The sequence below is a fragment of the Polypterus senegalus genome, chromosome 16 (genome assembly GCF_016835505.1).
Source record: "Polypterus senegalus isolate Bchr_013 chromosome 16, ASM1683550v1, whole genome shotgun sequence".
Classification (NCBI taxonomy): Eukaryota; Metazoa; Chordata; class Cladistia; order Polypteriformes; family Polypteridae; genus Polypterus; species Polypterus senegalus.
The window spans coordinates 2,198,469-2,214,521 of NC_053169.1; the positions used below are offsets into that span (position 1 = coordinate 2,198,469).

General features: G+C 43.9%; 1 protein-coding gene across 1 annotated transcript in view; it reads right to left on the reverse strand.

Annotated features, from left to right (window-relative positions):
* The window catches only part of LOC120516232 (collectin-10-like), a 43,283-nt gene extending 28,813 nt beyond the window's left edge, over positions 1-14,470 (reverse strand). Inside the window, exons 1-2 of the mRNA XM_039737743.1 lie at positions 14,355-14,470; positions 4,321-4,392 (exon numbers count right to left, since the gene is read on the reverse strand). Coding sequence (XP_039593677.1) covers positions 4,321-4,392; positions 14,355-14,463 — 181 coding nt within the window. The 5' untranslated portion in view covers positions 14,464-14,470. The remainder of the gene's footprint in view (positions 1-4,320; positions 4,393-14,354) is intronic.
* Between the last annotated feature and the right edge of the window lie 1,583 nt (positions 14,471-16,053).

A 16,053-nucleotide genomic window follows, 5' to 3' on the forward strand; every position in this document is an offset into this window, starting at 1 on the left:
CGCAAGCTTTGCTCCTGGCCTCAGTCTTGACTGCCTCGTCTCTTCTCCTCCACATGGGCTGGACCACCTGATTATGCCCTTTCCCTAAGTCTTAGATTTTCATTACTTTCCCTTAGTTCTCTACTCGGATTCATTTTTCCCCTGTGAATGCGCGTGCTTTCCATAATGACCCACGAGAGGTGACCCGCAAGTTGGCAGCCAAATTTTCCCCATGAAGTGCTCTGCAGTTACATGGCTTTCAGAACACACCTATACCCACAAAGCCGGAGCCACTCTGTTTTTAAAACTTCACACTGCTACAGACCCCCGACACATGGAATCACAGTGTTACAAATGTTGTCAATGAATAAAATATTGTAAAGTTTGCTTGGTAAGCTGATAACTAAATCGTCCCAGGTTTCTTCTACTGGTGAGATGTCATGTTCTGGATGTTGAAGACCTTCGAAAAGAGTTGTGAGTGACCGACCCTGGCACACAAGGGCAGCAGAGTTGCCACATCTTTGTATCTGTGAGAGAAAACTAAAGTACCTGGAGAATAATCCATGCATGGGGAGAACACGCCAACTTCATGCAGGCAATGTCTGTGGATATTTGAAAATGTGGAGGCCTTATTTCTTGGGATTGTTAGAGTTGGACATGGTGGATGTTTAGACAAAGAAGGCAAGTTGCCTCGACATCATAGGATGGCACAGAGGGTGATGTGCTGTGGTATACCTCGTGTGCCCTGTAGCTCCCCCATCTCATTCGAGGAGCCAGCAGCATGTCCTTGTCTGAGGAGTAAACAGAATCCTCACTAAGAGATCCTGAGAAGTTGAAGAGTAGCGGGTGGTCTAATTGAAATGTTGATTGCTGCCTCCGAGTCATTTTAATAGCGTGGAATGGTTTGGCGACCATCTTCACATCGCGACGACGAGAGTGGAAGCAGACTGTGTTGATTTCGCCTTGTGAGGTTTATGCTAACATGGTGGTGGTGGTGCAGCGTGTACAGATACCGCTTCTTATTGCCTGGCCCTTCAAACACTTCCTGCCTGGGGTGGGTTTCATGTGGAATCTGTACTCTCTCATGTGGATTTGTTTTTCCTTGGCTTCTGGCTTTTGTTTCACACACCAGAGGCTTGCCATTGTTAAATGTGAAAGCTTAAAATGAACTCAGTGTTGAGTGAGTGAATGGCAGAGAGAATGCATGGCTGAAGGCCTGTGTTTGAGTGTGGTCCTAATGGATGAGGAGAGTTGTTATTATCCTTATGCCAATGCTGCTGAGATATGGCATCTCATCCTGTGATTTTGTCAGGAAAAAAAGGCTTAAAAAGAAATGACAAAAGGGTATCTTGTGAAAGTGAGACATGAAGATGACTGTAAGGCATGCTACCATGAAAAAGAGTAGGTCTTGTATGCAGTCACTTGTTTAAAAGCCATTGTAATGGTCATTGCCGGAAAGGTGCGATATAAATAAAATGTCACACATGTGCATTGGAGGATCTCCTCACAGGCTCGATTGAGGTCTGTAGTAACCCACTGGGACGAGAGGGGGTACTGTTGCTAACATCCTCTTCTACTTCACTTCAAGCAACTGGCCAGTGAGGACATTTAGCCCCGCCCCTTCCGGTCCACCAGCTATAAGAAACCCTACTGCCCGGAAGGAGGCATCGGAAGTGACCCGGGCGACCCACTAAATGGAGCTCCTCTATGACAGACCCCTAAATCTGTGGCTAGAGCCGAACCTACTTGTTTGCATTGAGCATGAGGGCAAGAAACATAAAATGTCAAGTGGCATACTTTTTTTTGGACAATTCAGATAATTAAATGGGACAGTCCGGTTGGCATCCCAACTTTTGCTTCTGCGTGACCTATCATTCCTGCACGCTGCCACAATGTATTAATATTATTCGTATTACTTAGTACTTCCGATGGACAGATGCGAGTGAGTTATCAGCCTCTAGAGGTCTACTGTTGAAGGTCAGCTTCAGTACAGTGGATTGTATCTTCATCCATCTGTCCATTTTTTGTATGAGCTGTGGGGTTACTGGGAGCTGAGAGCTGCTAGGTGACTACACTTTGTTTAGAACTACAGGGCAAATGACAAGAAAAATCTGGTTGTGTCTTCATCCCATCAGAACACAGCAGGAGCAGTAAGACCCCTTTACTTTTGTCATGTTGCAGCTTTGTGCCAAAATCATTAAAATTCATTATTTTTCTCATCAAACACTAAAAACCCCAGAATGACAAAACGAAAACAGAATTTTTTGAAATTGTTACACGTTTATTACAAACTAGCTGTGCTACACTTCTAAGATGGGTGTACTGTAAATCTAAATGATCAACGTAGACCTTGGCGTTAATGTTTGCAGTGCACCATGCAAAACATACATCTGTCATATGCCATTAGGTATGGGATTCAGAAAAGCACCGTTAATGTTTACGATGCTTCATCTGTCTGAGTAACAAATGCCATGCATTCTACAGTATTACTACACACGTTTATAAGGCTCTACTGTAGGCACGGAGCTGGACAGTTTGACATCCGTGGCAGAGCGACGGGCGCTGAGCAGACTCCTGTCAATCATGGAGAATCCACTGCATCCACTGAACAGGATCATCTCCAGACTGAGGAGCAGCTTCAGCCACAGACTGCTGTCACCATCCTGCTCCACTGACACACTGAGGAGACCCCACACTATGCGACTCTTCAATTCCACCCGGGGGGGACACGTTAATATTACACAAAGTTATTGTCTGTTACACCTGCCTCGCACTCTTCACCTTGCATTTTTGAACTTGTACTGCGCTTTTATTGCTCTTTAATTAATATTGTTTTTATCAGTATGCTGCTGCTGGCGTATGTGAATTTGCCCTTGGGCATTTATTATCTATCTATCTATCTATCTAATGTGACACCTTTTGGAATGAGAGACAGAGGAACCAGGTGGAAACTGGAAACACACAGGCACACATGCATGTTTCCTTTCATTAAGGTGTGTGTATATATATTGTCACATGTGTGTGATTTGGAGGAGCTAAAGGGCTTGAATTATTAGTAGTACCACGCCAGACTTGTCTTAAACTGCACAGATCTCTCTCTCAATCCTCTGCAGACCATCCGCGGGAAATCCCACTAGGTCCGGGCGCCATTGATGACATCACTGCCAGTACCTGCGCTATTGATGATGTCACTCCTGGTCCTAAAGACGCCACTTCTAGTGCTATTGATGATGTCACTTCCGGTTCCCCCTGAAGACGTCACTTCCTGTCTCGACCTTTAAAGCCACCATATTCACGCACTCTGTTTTCTGAACATCCCAAACAAAATTACCTATTTGCAGTCAGGGCACTATATCACACACACACACACACATTATATATATATATATACAATGTATATCTGCACTTGGTGTCCATCCAATAAATTACCAGTGGATTAATAGGACCCTCAAAACATGCAGAACAGGCAAGGGCATAAAGTGCTTTCATCGGCATGTGTGCTCCAGTTATGAATATGACAAATTGGGCAAAGTCAGGCTCTTTGGGTGTGAGAGCTGGTTCATATATATTGTGACAGATAGGGGGCACTGTCGTCCCCTTGAACCCTCAGACCAGACGCCAGATAAAAGTCCAAATATTAAATTTATTTGTACAATAATGTACACAAAGCACCCTCCACTCCACAATACTCATAAATAAACAACTAATCACTAATACAAACCCTCCACTCCCAGACGCGTTGTTACCCTTCCTCCCAACTCAGCTCAACACTGGGATCGCCCACAGTCCTTTTTATAGTTCTTGACCCGGAAGTGCTGGGTAATCACAGGTGAAAACTCCTCTTTTTCTTCAGCCTGGAACTACTTTATTTCTTCTGTCCTCGTGACTGTGAAGTACTTCCGGGCTATGCTGAACATACGAGTCCTTGAGCCTCCCTGCTGCATCCTCTGGTGGCCCCCACGGTATCCAGCAGGGCTGTGAAGGGAAACTCCAAGGTCCATGATGCCCTGCTGGAATTCTGGGCATCTCCACGTTGCAGGGAGGGCTCCACCTGGCGGCTTGGGGGTATTGGCCGGGATGAGCTGCCGGCCATAGTCCACAATATACAGTATATATATATATATATATATATATATATATACATATATATATATATATACACACACACACACACACACTACTATAGGCTTATAGTACATTACAATATACTATAACTACTATCTATAGCTGACATACTAAACTTCAGCCTCCCAGATCACTTAAATAAATAAGTCATAATTTAATAGCACCTTGAAAAAGAATGAATTATGCCAAGGCAAAAAAAAAATTTCACTTCCATACCTTTGGGGCCTGGTGGTCCTGTCTTTCCTGGCTTACCAGCATCTCCTTCATCGCCTTTTTCTCCTTGATCACCTGTTAGAAAATGTTTAGTCAGTTTTTTTCTTGGAAACAAAATGTACCAAGTGTGAATTCGCTAAAGCCCCCGATTTGGGATGTTCCTAACAAATGTAATGATATACTTCATAAGGTAAAAAGTACATTATAAACAAGAAAGGTTGAGACAAATATTTGAAAGATTAAATGTCTGCTTCAATGTAAATATTTAGTGTCAAAATATTCTCAATTTTAATAGAAATTTGTCATTGTTACTTTCTGATGGAAGTTCATTGAGAGCTAAATCCCTAGTAAAGGATCCAAAATCAAAACATTTTTTGTAATCCTTGACCCTGAAATAGTCTAAAATGACACTGCTAATGTTTGAAATTTCTCATTTTTAACCTCCTTTGAGTACCTCTTACAGAGTTCGGACCACTGGTAAAGAATCAAATGTCAAACATATGACCATACTGGTGATCAGAACCTTCAGAATTCCATACATTGACACTTTATTACTGATCTCCAGTTTTTTTAAGTTAAGAGAGAGAAGGGTTGGGGATCTACAGTGGGGGGCATTACATGGAGCCATCACTACACACTCATTGCTGTTTGTTATGCAGGGTCTATTGAGATGGACTTTGGTCCTTCTTGTTTTCAGAAGGAAATGGTGTTTCACGTTTTCATGCACTGCTACAGGTGAACACCTCTGTGTGAATTTCAGGACTTTCTGTTTAGCAGGTCTGATCCAGAATTTTGTCTCCAAGGTCAGTCCAGATGACAAACTCGAGATTTTCAGTTCCAGTGGCTCCACAATTTGTCATTTTTTCCTTTCAGTTGGCCTCGTCCTCTCGCCAGTTGGCCTTTTTTCTTTTTCCATGTCAGGTTAAATTCATAAGAAATGCATTAAGATTCGTATATTTTGCCGTAGCCGAAAACAGTTAAGGATGTATCTGTCATCTTCTTTTTAATTTGCCCTTTCCTCCCATTAACAAAGCCTGAAACAGATGAGGGTGCAAATGACAGAATGAATGGCGCTATAAAGCTACAGTCACCTGTTGCCTCATTAATAAGCAAAACAGGTGATTAAAACAATCGAGGTCTGAATCTTCAGAAGTGAGATGAAGCAAACAAATCCGTCTGTCTGCCTCACACAAACGCTGGATAACCTTTTACGAAATCCAGCTTGAAATTTCAGGATTGTCACAAAATACTGGAAACAGTAGTCCCGTAATTAAGGTACATGTCTAGATAAAGGTGATAGCTGGTGCGAGTGAGAAACTGCAGGCATGACTGAGCCTGAAGCCCCCAGAAGTGCAGTAACTCTGATCTTTACGACTATGCAATACCAGGAGAGTGCCAGCAGATGTCAGTCTAACAGAGGCAGGGTTAGGCGGGTATGGAGGAAGACGATCCTGGATTGGAATTTTGGTTATTTCATTAAAGTTTGTTTTTCTTCTCTTACAGTCTGGGCAGCTAAGTGTAAGCTATTAAGCCAGCTAAAAATAAAAAGCAGAAATTAAACTTAAGTACTTGAAACTCAATCCACTTATACATCTTTGTAATTGCATTGTGACTAAAGTGCTTGGCCACGACCCCAGAATACAATACAATTTTAAAAAGAATGGAGTACACATGGTGATTAAGGACTACGGTATGTATATCTGCACTTGGTGTCCATCCCATAAATTACCAGTGGATTAATGGGACCCTCAAAACATGCAGCACAGGCAAGGGCATCAAGTGCTTGGACAGGTCTGGTGGAAACATCAATGGGGCCTTAAAACCACAAGGCTGCCCATCTGCTCACCTGGCATCTGATCTGCCGTCTCACCCTGGCCAAGTCATTTCATTGGCATGTGTGCTCCAATTATGAATATGACAAATTGGGCAAAGTCAGGCTCTTTGGGTGTGAGAGCTGGTTTGCTGGATCAGATTTCATCAGGTTCTTTTATTTGTTGTTCCTGGAACGACACCTGAGCTGATCACGTACCTTCAACCGACCAGATTTAAGGTCATCGTTGAGTGGGCAGGCCAGGGTTTGCAAATTCCCCCATTAGAAGAAGAAGAAATTGCACATTTGTAAACTCGGCCCATTCTCCCCCATCCCCAAACAGCTGAGGACACCAAATTACACAACACTGAGAGGACCCCAAAAGCCATGGCAAGCCCCCCACACCTCTGACATGCTGCCTGACAGAGCTGGTGCCCATGCAAAGGGTTTACAAGATATACATATTAGGAACAGCTGTGCACCTGGGGGGCGGCACGGTGGCAGTGCTGCTGCCTTGCAGTAAGGACAGCAGGGTCTGTGCCCCGGGAGTTTGCATGTTCTCCCCATTTGTTTGTGGGTTTCCTCCCATTGTCCAAAGCCATGCATGGGTGAACTGGGAATGCTAGATTAGCTCTAATGTGTGTGTTGTGGCGTATGGCTGGGGTCCTTGCTGAGACGCTTCTTTTGTATATGGTCCGGGGGAACAGGCATGGACTGAACAGTATCTCCCCCAGGATGCTAGATGGCAGCCCCCCTGGGTGGCAATGGTGCCTCGGATTCCCGCAGGGCTCCATAGGAGATGGAGTTCTCTACGACCATGTTGGAATCCAGGGGGTGCCACCAGCGGGCACTGCAGTGGTTCCTGAGCCCATGTGGGCGGTTCTTCCGCAACACCTAGAAGTGCAGCCGGAAATGGGTCATCAAACACCTGGAACACTTCCGAGTGGGCTATAAAAGGAGCCAGCAGCCACCACTCTGGGAGCGAGAGTCGGGAGAATATATTATTGTTTAGCGGTGATTTGTGCTTTGGACTGTGTTGTGGGCTCATGGGGACGGGGAAGACATTCCACACAAGCGAAGAAAAATAAAAAGCACTTGTGTTTTTAATAAGTGTGCCTCCCGTGTCTGTCTGTGTCAGGTCAAGCGCTGGTATAGTGCATCTATTGTCACAGTGCGTTCACATTGCAATGGTCTTGCGCCCTGCACTAACTGGTATAAACTCCATCACCCCGTGCCAACCCATATCTGGATTAAGCGCTGCCTGAGTGTTAATGTAGCAGAGTTTGTGTGGGCTGGCAAAGTGATGCCCCTAGGCGACTGCCTACTTTGCCTGTATGGTACAGCCAGCCCTGAACCTTGAGCTGGATGGGCTACAACAGCAAAAGACCACTTCGGGTTCCACTCCTGTCAATCAACAGCTGAGGCTGCAGTGGGCACAGGTTGGTCTAAGGAACCCCATTTCTGCTGAGGCACAAAGATGGTAGGCTCAGAATTTGAATCCATGCACCCAACCTGCCTTGTGCCAACATTCCAGGCTGGTGCTGGCGGTGTAATGTGTTCTTGGCACACCTTAATACCAATCAATGATTGCTTGAAAGCTGAATGGTCTACGCAAGTAGTGTTGCTGACCAGGTGCATCCCTTCATAGCCACAATTAACGCATCTCTGAATGACTACTTCCAGCCTGACACTGCGCCATGTCACAAAGCAAACTGGTTTCATAAACACCATGGTGGTCTTCCCACTCGCTGGGTCTGAATCTAAACAGACCACATTTTTGGGATGTGGTAGAACTCAGCATGAATGTTGTGGACAGGAGGGAAGGACACTCGGGGACGTTAAAGGAGTATCAGGGTGCCACCAGGGCTTCCCCATTTAATCCTATAGGGACACTTGGTGGTGCTAAAAGGCCGAGAACCAGAAGTCGTGAGTCCCTCTAACGTGAGCAGCACAGCAGAGTGGGTCTTTCTCGGTCGCTCCATTCTGCTTGAAGTTTGAGCCAAGATGGAGACGCCTCTCTCTCTCTCTCTGGGGGCGGAGTCATTTGCCTTTATTGGGTGTCTTCTCACTGCTGTAAGTGGGAAAAAAAGGAGACGGCAGTGTTAGCAACGTCCTCTCGTCCTGGGGTGAGATAAACCGGGAAGGTGATCCGCTTCTGCAAAAGAAGCGTGACAGCATGTAACTGACAAACTGTGCGACATAGCGCTGACCACAATGAACTAGAGTCTCAAAGGGATGATTCCAACATCTTGTGCAACGCACGCCACAAAGAACTGAGTAACAGGAGCCCCTTCCCAATATTAGTAATTATTTACTCAGTGACGGGATATTTAGATCATCTTTGACAATGTATGACCTACTACTTACTATAATAGTTGAAAAGGAAATATAAAAGGATATTAGAAGTGGGCCAGAAGCCATGCTTTCCTTTCCCATTAGTAAGAAACACCAGCCTGTTTGTACAACAACAGAAACGCACTGTCTGGAGGTGAAATGCCATCAAGCCGTCCGATGTGACACTTCCCTGATGGCTTCCTGTCATTACCTTGTTTTATGTAAGCAGTGAGTCTCCGGTGAGTCTCCTTGATGATTGAGAAATTTGAGCTCAATATATGCAAAGAACGGCTTACTCATTTCTCGCTAATGTGAAAAAGAAAGGACTCCCACAGCTCTGATTCCCCCTCGTCGGGCTTCGCACGGCAATCAGCTTGTGGCGCTGAATCCGCCGGTCAGAACTCTCTGGTAACTCGTAACAGGGAAGCAGCAAGTGTAAAACAGGAAATTATTCCATCTTTTCTTTGAAACCACAATAAAATGGGATTAAGGGGATTACCCAGAAATGTTTACTGTACATGTGTCATGCATCTGCCAGGGTTCCAGTGCTGGCCGAGGTTCAGATTCATGGCTTATGCCCGTTTTGTTCATTCTTGATTCTTCCATTTATGTTAATGTTACTTTGGTTGATTATGTGCGTTGCTTGTTGTTTTATGTGTTAACATTCCATGTGTTTTGTGGAACCACCTGCCAATTCCCACCTGCAACCACTCTCTAAATCCAGGGGGTCCTCCACAGTTCTTACAGATTCATTGTGAATGTGCTCCGGAGTTGGTGAGTAATGTGTGTTTTGCTTTATATATTTTTTGGACTCTCTATTTTTGTCTTGTTTGGGACTTTGTTCGACTTGGATGGTCTTTGTTTGGGGCTTCACCAAATAATGCATCAAAATGGCCTCTCCTCTGTGACATCCCTCACATCTGATGCTCTGGAAGGAGCATCAACACAAGAACCAATGTGCTGGGAGCTTCCAATAGCCAAGCGTACGATCACGATACACAATGCCAAGTGTTGGCTCCAGCGGCGAAAAGCACACTACCCACCAGTGGACTCTGGAGCAGCGGAGGCATGGAGTGACGAATGATGCTTCGATACCTGGCAGTCTGGGTTTGGCAGAGGCCAGGAAAACGCTACCTTCGGGACTGTAAAGTGCCTCCTATAAAGTTTGGAGAAGGAGGGTTAATGGCAGGGTTTGGACTCGGCCCCTCAGTTCCAGTGAACGGTACCTGTCAGTGCTACAGCAGACAACTGCGCACTTCAGATTGTAGAAAGTCCTTTTCTGTTGCAGCACAAAGCCAGGTCTGTAATGACACGGAGGAACTCAAGTGACCAGCACAGAGCCCTGACCTCAACTCTACTGAACACCTTTGGGATGAACTGGAATGCCAGTTGTGAGCCAAGTCTTATCAACTGACCACACAAACACTCCTCTGGCTGAGTGGGCACAAACTCCACCAGACACACTCCGAGATCTTGTTGCAAAAAGACTGGAGGCCGGTACACTGGGAGGGCAACACCATATTGATACCCATAGTGAAAATAAAAGGGCAGGCTGTTAATTGGTGGGGGGTGGGCAATTAAATATGAATAGCCATTAGTTTTGGAGTGGGACATCCGACAAACTCATACAGGTGTGATAGTCAGGTGCACACAAACCTCACCTGACTGCTGTCCACCACTAGGAGCATTGCTAACTTCAGCACTTATTAGGGGCTTAGCCTTCGGCCTGATAAGGCCATTACCTCGACATGTACAGTAAGCTGGACAGAAATTGGGAATTGTCCCCTATGGAGTTTTCACACTCTCTACGAGGTGGGCAGGGGGCAGGATGAAAGTTTTCACACTGTCAATGACTGGGGGAGGAGGGGAGGACAGATTGTATGGTCCCCCATGAGGTTTTAATGCTCTCTACAAATGGACGCGGGGTCCACTGTCAAGTTTTCATGCTGTCGACAAGCATTATTAGGACGCAGAACGGGAGGAGCAAAGGCTGGGCGCTCAAACATCAGGGGGCTAGAAGCCCACGTTCATTGGATGGGGAGAGGAGAGGATTCCGATTGATCGGAAAACCCAATGATGCCACTGGCCACCACCCTGCATGATTCTTTTCTTCTGACCCAAATGTTGTTTATGTAAGAAAACGCATTTGATTTTCCACTCGTTGCGCTCTTGCTGACGGATTCACTCCAGTGCTGAATCCAGAGGATAACCAAGTTATGAAAAAAAAAATGGCTGCAGTAACTAATTCTGCATTTTTAAAAATGACTTTTATTGTCAAAAATATGTAATCAGTAGCTGATAGCTGCCTCTTCGCAATAACTTCATTAAAAAGCTGCCACACTGTTTACAAAATAAAATGTATAACAAAAAACAATACTTTTTCCTGATGTTATATTTCAAATAAAAAAATAATCTGTTTTTTTTTATCAATTCCATACTAAGAATTCACTTCTTCTCAGATGACTTCACAACAACCTGAAGATTCAGGTATAGCGAATTTTAAATAGATGGTAGAAATCTGCTTATCAATGTGAGCTACCTTTATTTATTAGCCTCTGCTTTTATATCTCATATAATGTATTCATGAGGCACATCTCTCATAATAACTCAACAATAGTAATATTAATTCATATGCTATTGGTTATATCTTTTTTTTTTAAGTTGAATATCTTTAAAATACGGCAGCATGGTGGCGCAGTGGGTAGCGCTGCTGCCTCGCAGTAAGGAGACCAGGGTTCGCTTCCCGGGTCCTCCCTGCGTGGAGTTTGCATGTTCTCCCCGTGTCCGCGTGGGTTTCCTCCCACAGTCCAAAGACATGCAGGTTAGGTGTATTGGCGATTCTAAATTGTCCCTGGTGTGTGTGTGTGTGTGTGTGTGTGTGTGCCCTGCGGTGGGCTGGCACCCTGCCCGGGGTTTGTTTCCTGCCTTGCACCCTGTGTTGGCTGGGATTGGCTCCAGCAGACCCCAGTTAGGATACAGCAGCTGGGATAATGGATGGATGATTTAATTTTATTTTTACAATTTAATTTGAATTACTTTTTTATGTATGATGATCACATTTGTAAAAAAACACACTTTTCCCTTTTCACAACTTCAGGGGCAGAATTTGGAAAAAATCCTCTCTTAGTGGGTGCCTGCATCATAAAAGGAACGTCTCCTCCAGATTTCACGTTTCTAGGACCAATGGATGAGGCCGGGAGTTGAAATGTCACCCAGTCAGACTTTATGCTTCATTTAATAAAGTGATACTGGAGCCAAGTGAGTAGCGAGCAGCTTCTGTACTTTTGGTAATTACTGGACCTTTTTTATTCCCTAAAACCTCCACTGGATTTAGGTTATGATTAAGAGTTTCTGACACTAATAAAAACAACTTGTATTTAATAAAACCATGCCCTCTGTTTTTGAAATGGCCTATAAATTTTATGGCATGTTTTACACAACACAAGCAGTGTAACAGCACTAGCAGCACATACAAACCAGCACCACAGTAAAAGTACAGGAGAGTAAATATCAGGGTCTGTGACGCGGGGTGGGGGGTTTCTCACATATTCTTGTGGTACACTGGGGGCTCTTCAAACGAATAAAAGGCTGAGAACCCCTGCTCTGGAGAGTCACATTACTAAGCAGTGGCCGCTGAGTGAAAGACATCAGTGTTAGAATTGGCAAAGCAATGGCAGCATTTGGCAAAGCGGCGAAAAATCTGAAATCACAAAGCTTGTTGGTCAAGCTCTGGTTATGCGAATCACTGGTTCTGCCTGTCTTACTTTATGGCCTGTAATTTCAGTGACAAAGAACAAACCAGAAGCAACTCATTAGTGATGGCACATCAGCATCTGAAAAATGACACAGAACGGCAGGATTAAGAAATGAGAAGTAAGAGAGGGGTGTTAGAAAATGTGACATTCCAAAAAATCTTGAACAATTTAAATTGAGCCTGGTGCAATGGCCAGTAACAGCCGCCTCGCTGATGGAGAGTCCTGGGTTTGGATCCCGTACCAACTCTCTTCTTGTTCTTCTAGCGACTGTGAATTTTTCTCTGGATATGCCAGTTAACTTGCAACACTAACACTCTATCTGGATGGGATGAGCTTTGAGGACATGTTGTAAAGGGTTGCTCTCTTTGAATTCCCACAGATTTACTTACCCATTATTACAAAAATGTAACCCATTTTGCGAACTCACGCCTATTCATGAGCAAGCGCAGGAGAAAAATGTTATGAACTGCCAATCTGAAAACACAAGACAAAAGTGTTCACTAGAGGGGGATTTACTGGCAATCCCTGACTAGATATAAGGGCAAACACAAGAACCTTATAAAAAAAAAAATCTCTACAACAACAATGAAGCTCTGTGGAGCACAAAGGCAAAAGGAGTTCCCCAAAACAAATAGGTAACCTGATACAAATAACGTGCCGAAATGTACATCCAGGGGATGGTCAAAAAAACGGCACAATGCCAACAACTCCAGAGATATCACAAAAAACAAGTAAACTTCCGCACTAACCAAGTGCATTCACATGAACCGCCAGGAGCTGAGGGAAACTCCCCCATTACAGGACTGAGAGCAGTGAAGGGCAGGTGGTCCTGCCTCTTGGAGAACCGTCCACAAGACATAAAGCATGAAAAAAAAGGCTTAGTGTCAAAATGCAAAAACAAGCAATAATGCAAATACTTAACAAGAACAACATTAACATAAGCAGATAACTGAAAAATTAACAAAACAAGGACATGAAACATGGACTTCAACCCCAGCCACAGGAGGAACCTACAACAGCAACACGGTCTGTGATGCCCAGTCATCTTATTTACCGAGCAGGCCTGGCATTAGGATTGTTTTCTTGTCACTGCAGAAGAGAAAGGAAGGTAAAGGGATCGGAATGTGTGTCAAATAACTAGGCGAGTTCGTAACTGTGACTTCTCACCCATTGTTTCGTCAAAACAAAAACAAAGCCCTATTGTGCTAGCATCCTGGCATGGAAGGTTCTTGAGAAGAAATCAGAAGTAAAAGGAGTAGTGAAGTTTAGAAAAGAAATCAGAACCGAAAGATTAATCAATGGGGAGAAAACAACTGTCGTCAAAAAGAGAGAAAACCTACAATGATTAATGGAAGCAAGATTTGCTTTTAGACCTTTAGATAGACAAGGCAGACGTTAAATAGGTGATGTGCTGGGTCATGATAGATAGATAGATAGATAGATAGATAGATAGATAGATAGATAGATAGATAGATAGATAGATAGATAGATAGATAGATAGATAGATAGATAGATAGATAGATAGATAGATAGAACTATATACACTAGGTAGACAATATGAAGGTGTATAACAGGCAGCACACGTTATATATTACATAGATAGGAAAGGTGCTATAAAATAAACATGAAGGACACTTTATAAAATGCCTAGAGAGTGTTAAAATGGTTAACATGTTCTTCCTTTCTTTTCTCAATTGACTTGTGGAAGATCAAGACCTGCTCCAATTGTGAGGCATGTCCAGTCTTCAGCTTATGTCATGGATGTCCGCCCGCTGACTGTATATACAGTGCAGTATAAAGTGTCCTTCTAATGGTTGATAACCAACTCCAGTATGGCATTATTGAAAATGCACAATAGAAAGGTAATGTCTTCTTGGCCAAACCTGTAGTTTTATTCTCATTTTAACAAATTTTACGTTTAGGACAAAACCAACTGGAATCCTTCGGCACGTCACTTAGAGAGTGTAATTCTGCGGCAGACAGCATGAGCTCCTCTGCCCACAGCCATTGCTCATACTGCCTCACTTAATACTGGCAAGCTCAAATATGACATGCAGTAGAAGTTGCCAGAGTTGATGATGTGGCAGGACATGACACTTAAAACAACAATGAAATCAATTAATAAAGAGCTTTGTTACCTTTCAGTCCTGGCAGTATCAAGTGATTGGAACACACCTCAGATGTGGAAAAGACACCACGAAGAAGCAATAAAAGCACACAGCATGTCCCCAAGTGTTGGTCGTCCATGGTTTCCCTTGTGAAATCTCAGCAGAGACATCCTGTTCAGAGCTCAGGCAGCATTCCTGCGTTTGTTTACGTTAGCCTGTCACTAAACTGACCAGCCGGCCCTCTGCATTAACCAGAAGCAGCTCCAAATCTGCTGCTCCGTACTGACCTCCTAAACCCGCTGCTCAGTCCATACGCTGTAAGTGAACACTCGCAGCAAATTGTTAATGTTTTGTCCATCCAGATCCTGAACCTAGTTTTTTCATTTATAGAGCTGGAGTCTTTACATATAATAATAATAATAATAAATAATACTAATACGCATTTTGAGTTTTGCAATTCCAAAATTGAATGCAAAACAAAAATGTATTGCTACATTCATCCGACACTCTTTCCTAAAGAACCTGGCAGTGCCACAAGCTAAAAGGCGCCTCCATTATGAACTAAACACGTGGGGTGAAAACATACTGTGGACTGAGAAAGTATTGAGACCCCCCTCACTTTCAGCACACTTTATTGTGATGTCAATTTAATTTTAAATGGAGAGATATTATATTTTGAATATTAATAATTCATTACATTTATATAGCGCTTTTCTCAGTACTCAAAGCGCTATCCACACAGGGAGGAACCGGGAAGCGAACCCAAAATCTTCCACAGTCTCCTTACTGCAAAGCAGCAGCAATACCACTGCGTCACCTACACTTAAAAACCCATAATGACAAAGTGAAAGCATATTTTAACACAGATCGGCAAATTTATTAAAAAATCAAAGCCTGTAACCTCTCATTCCTAGAAGTATTCCGGCCCTTTTACTGTACATTCCAAAAATGTGCCCAGGTGCCTCCTGTTTGACTTCATTCTCCTTGAGATGTGTTGAGAACTTGATGGGAGTCTACTGGTGGCAAAATGAACATTTAGAAAGGCACATGTGTACCACCTGTGTACAGAAGGTCCCACAATTCACATTGCATGTCAGAACAATAAACAAGCCGTGTAGTTCAAGGAACTCTCTGTAGACCTCCGTGATCAAATTGTGGCAAGGGACTGATCAAGGCAAGGGGACAAAACCATTTCTAAACGTCTGAGTGTTTCTAGGAGCACAGAGACCTCACGACCTGTGAAGTGGGAGAAGTTCAGAACCACAAGGACTCCTCCTAGAGTTGAACATCTGGCCAAACTGAGAAACTAGTCAAGAGGGGTCATGGTCAGGGAGGTGGTTACTCAAACAGAGCTTCAGAAATCCTCAGCTGAGATAGAGGAAGAGCATCTTACCAACACTCCATCAACTAGGCGCACACGACAACCCACCCAAAGAGTATTTAAAGGACTCGGAGATCAGGAGGAAAACGATTTCAGCCAGGGTCCCTACGTTTTTATGTCTGTTTTGTTAACTTCTTAATATTAACACTGTTTCTTTAAGTATGAGCATCTTCTACTATGTTCCTTGTGTTTCGTGGGTAGTCCCCCAAGTCACATACAGGATCCGCCCTATACATCTAGACGGTCTTCCACAGTTCCTGGCAGTTTATTGTCAGTGGCTCTGGAGTGGGTGAGTTCTTGTGTTGCGTAAAATTTTTTATGCTCATGCTGGATTTTTTTCTACCTTCT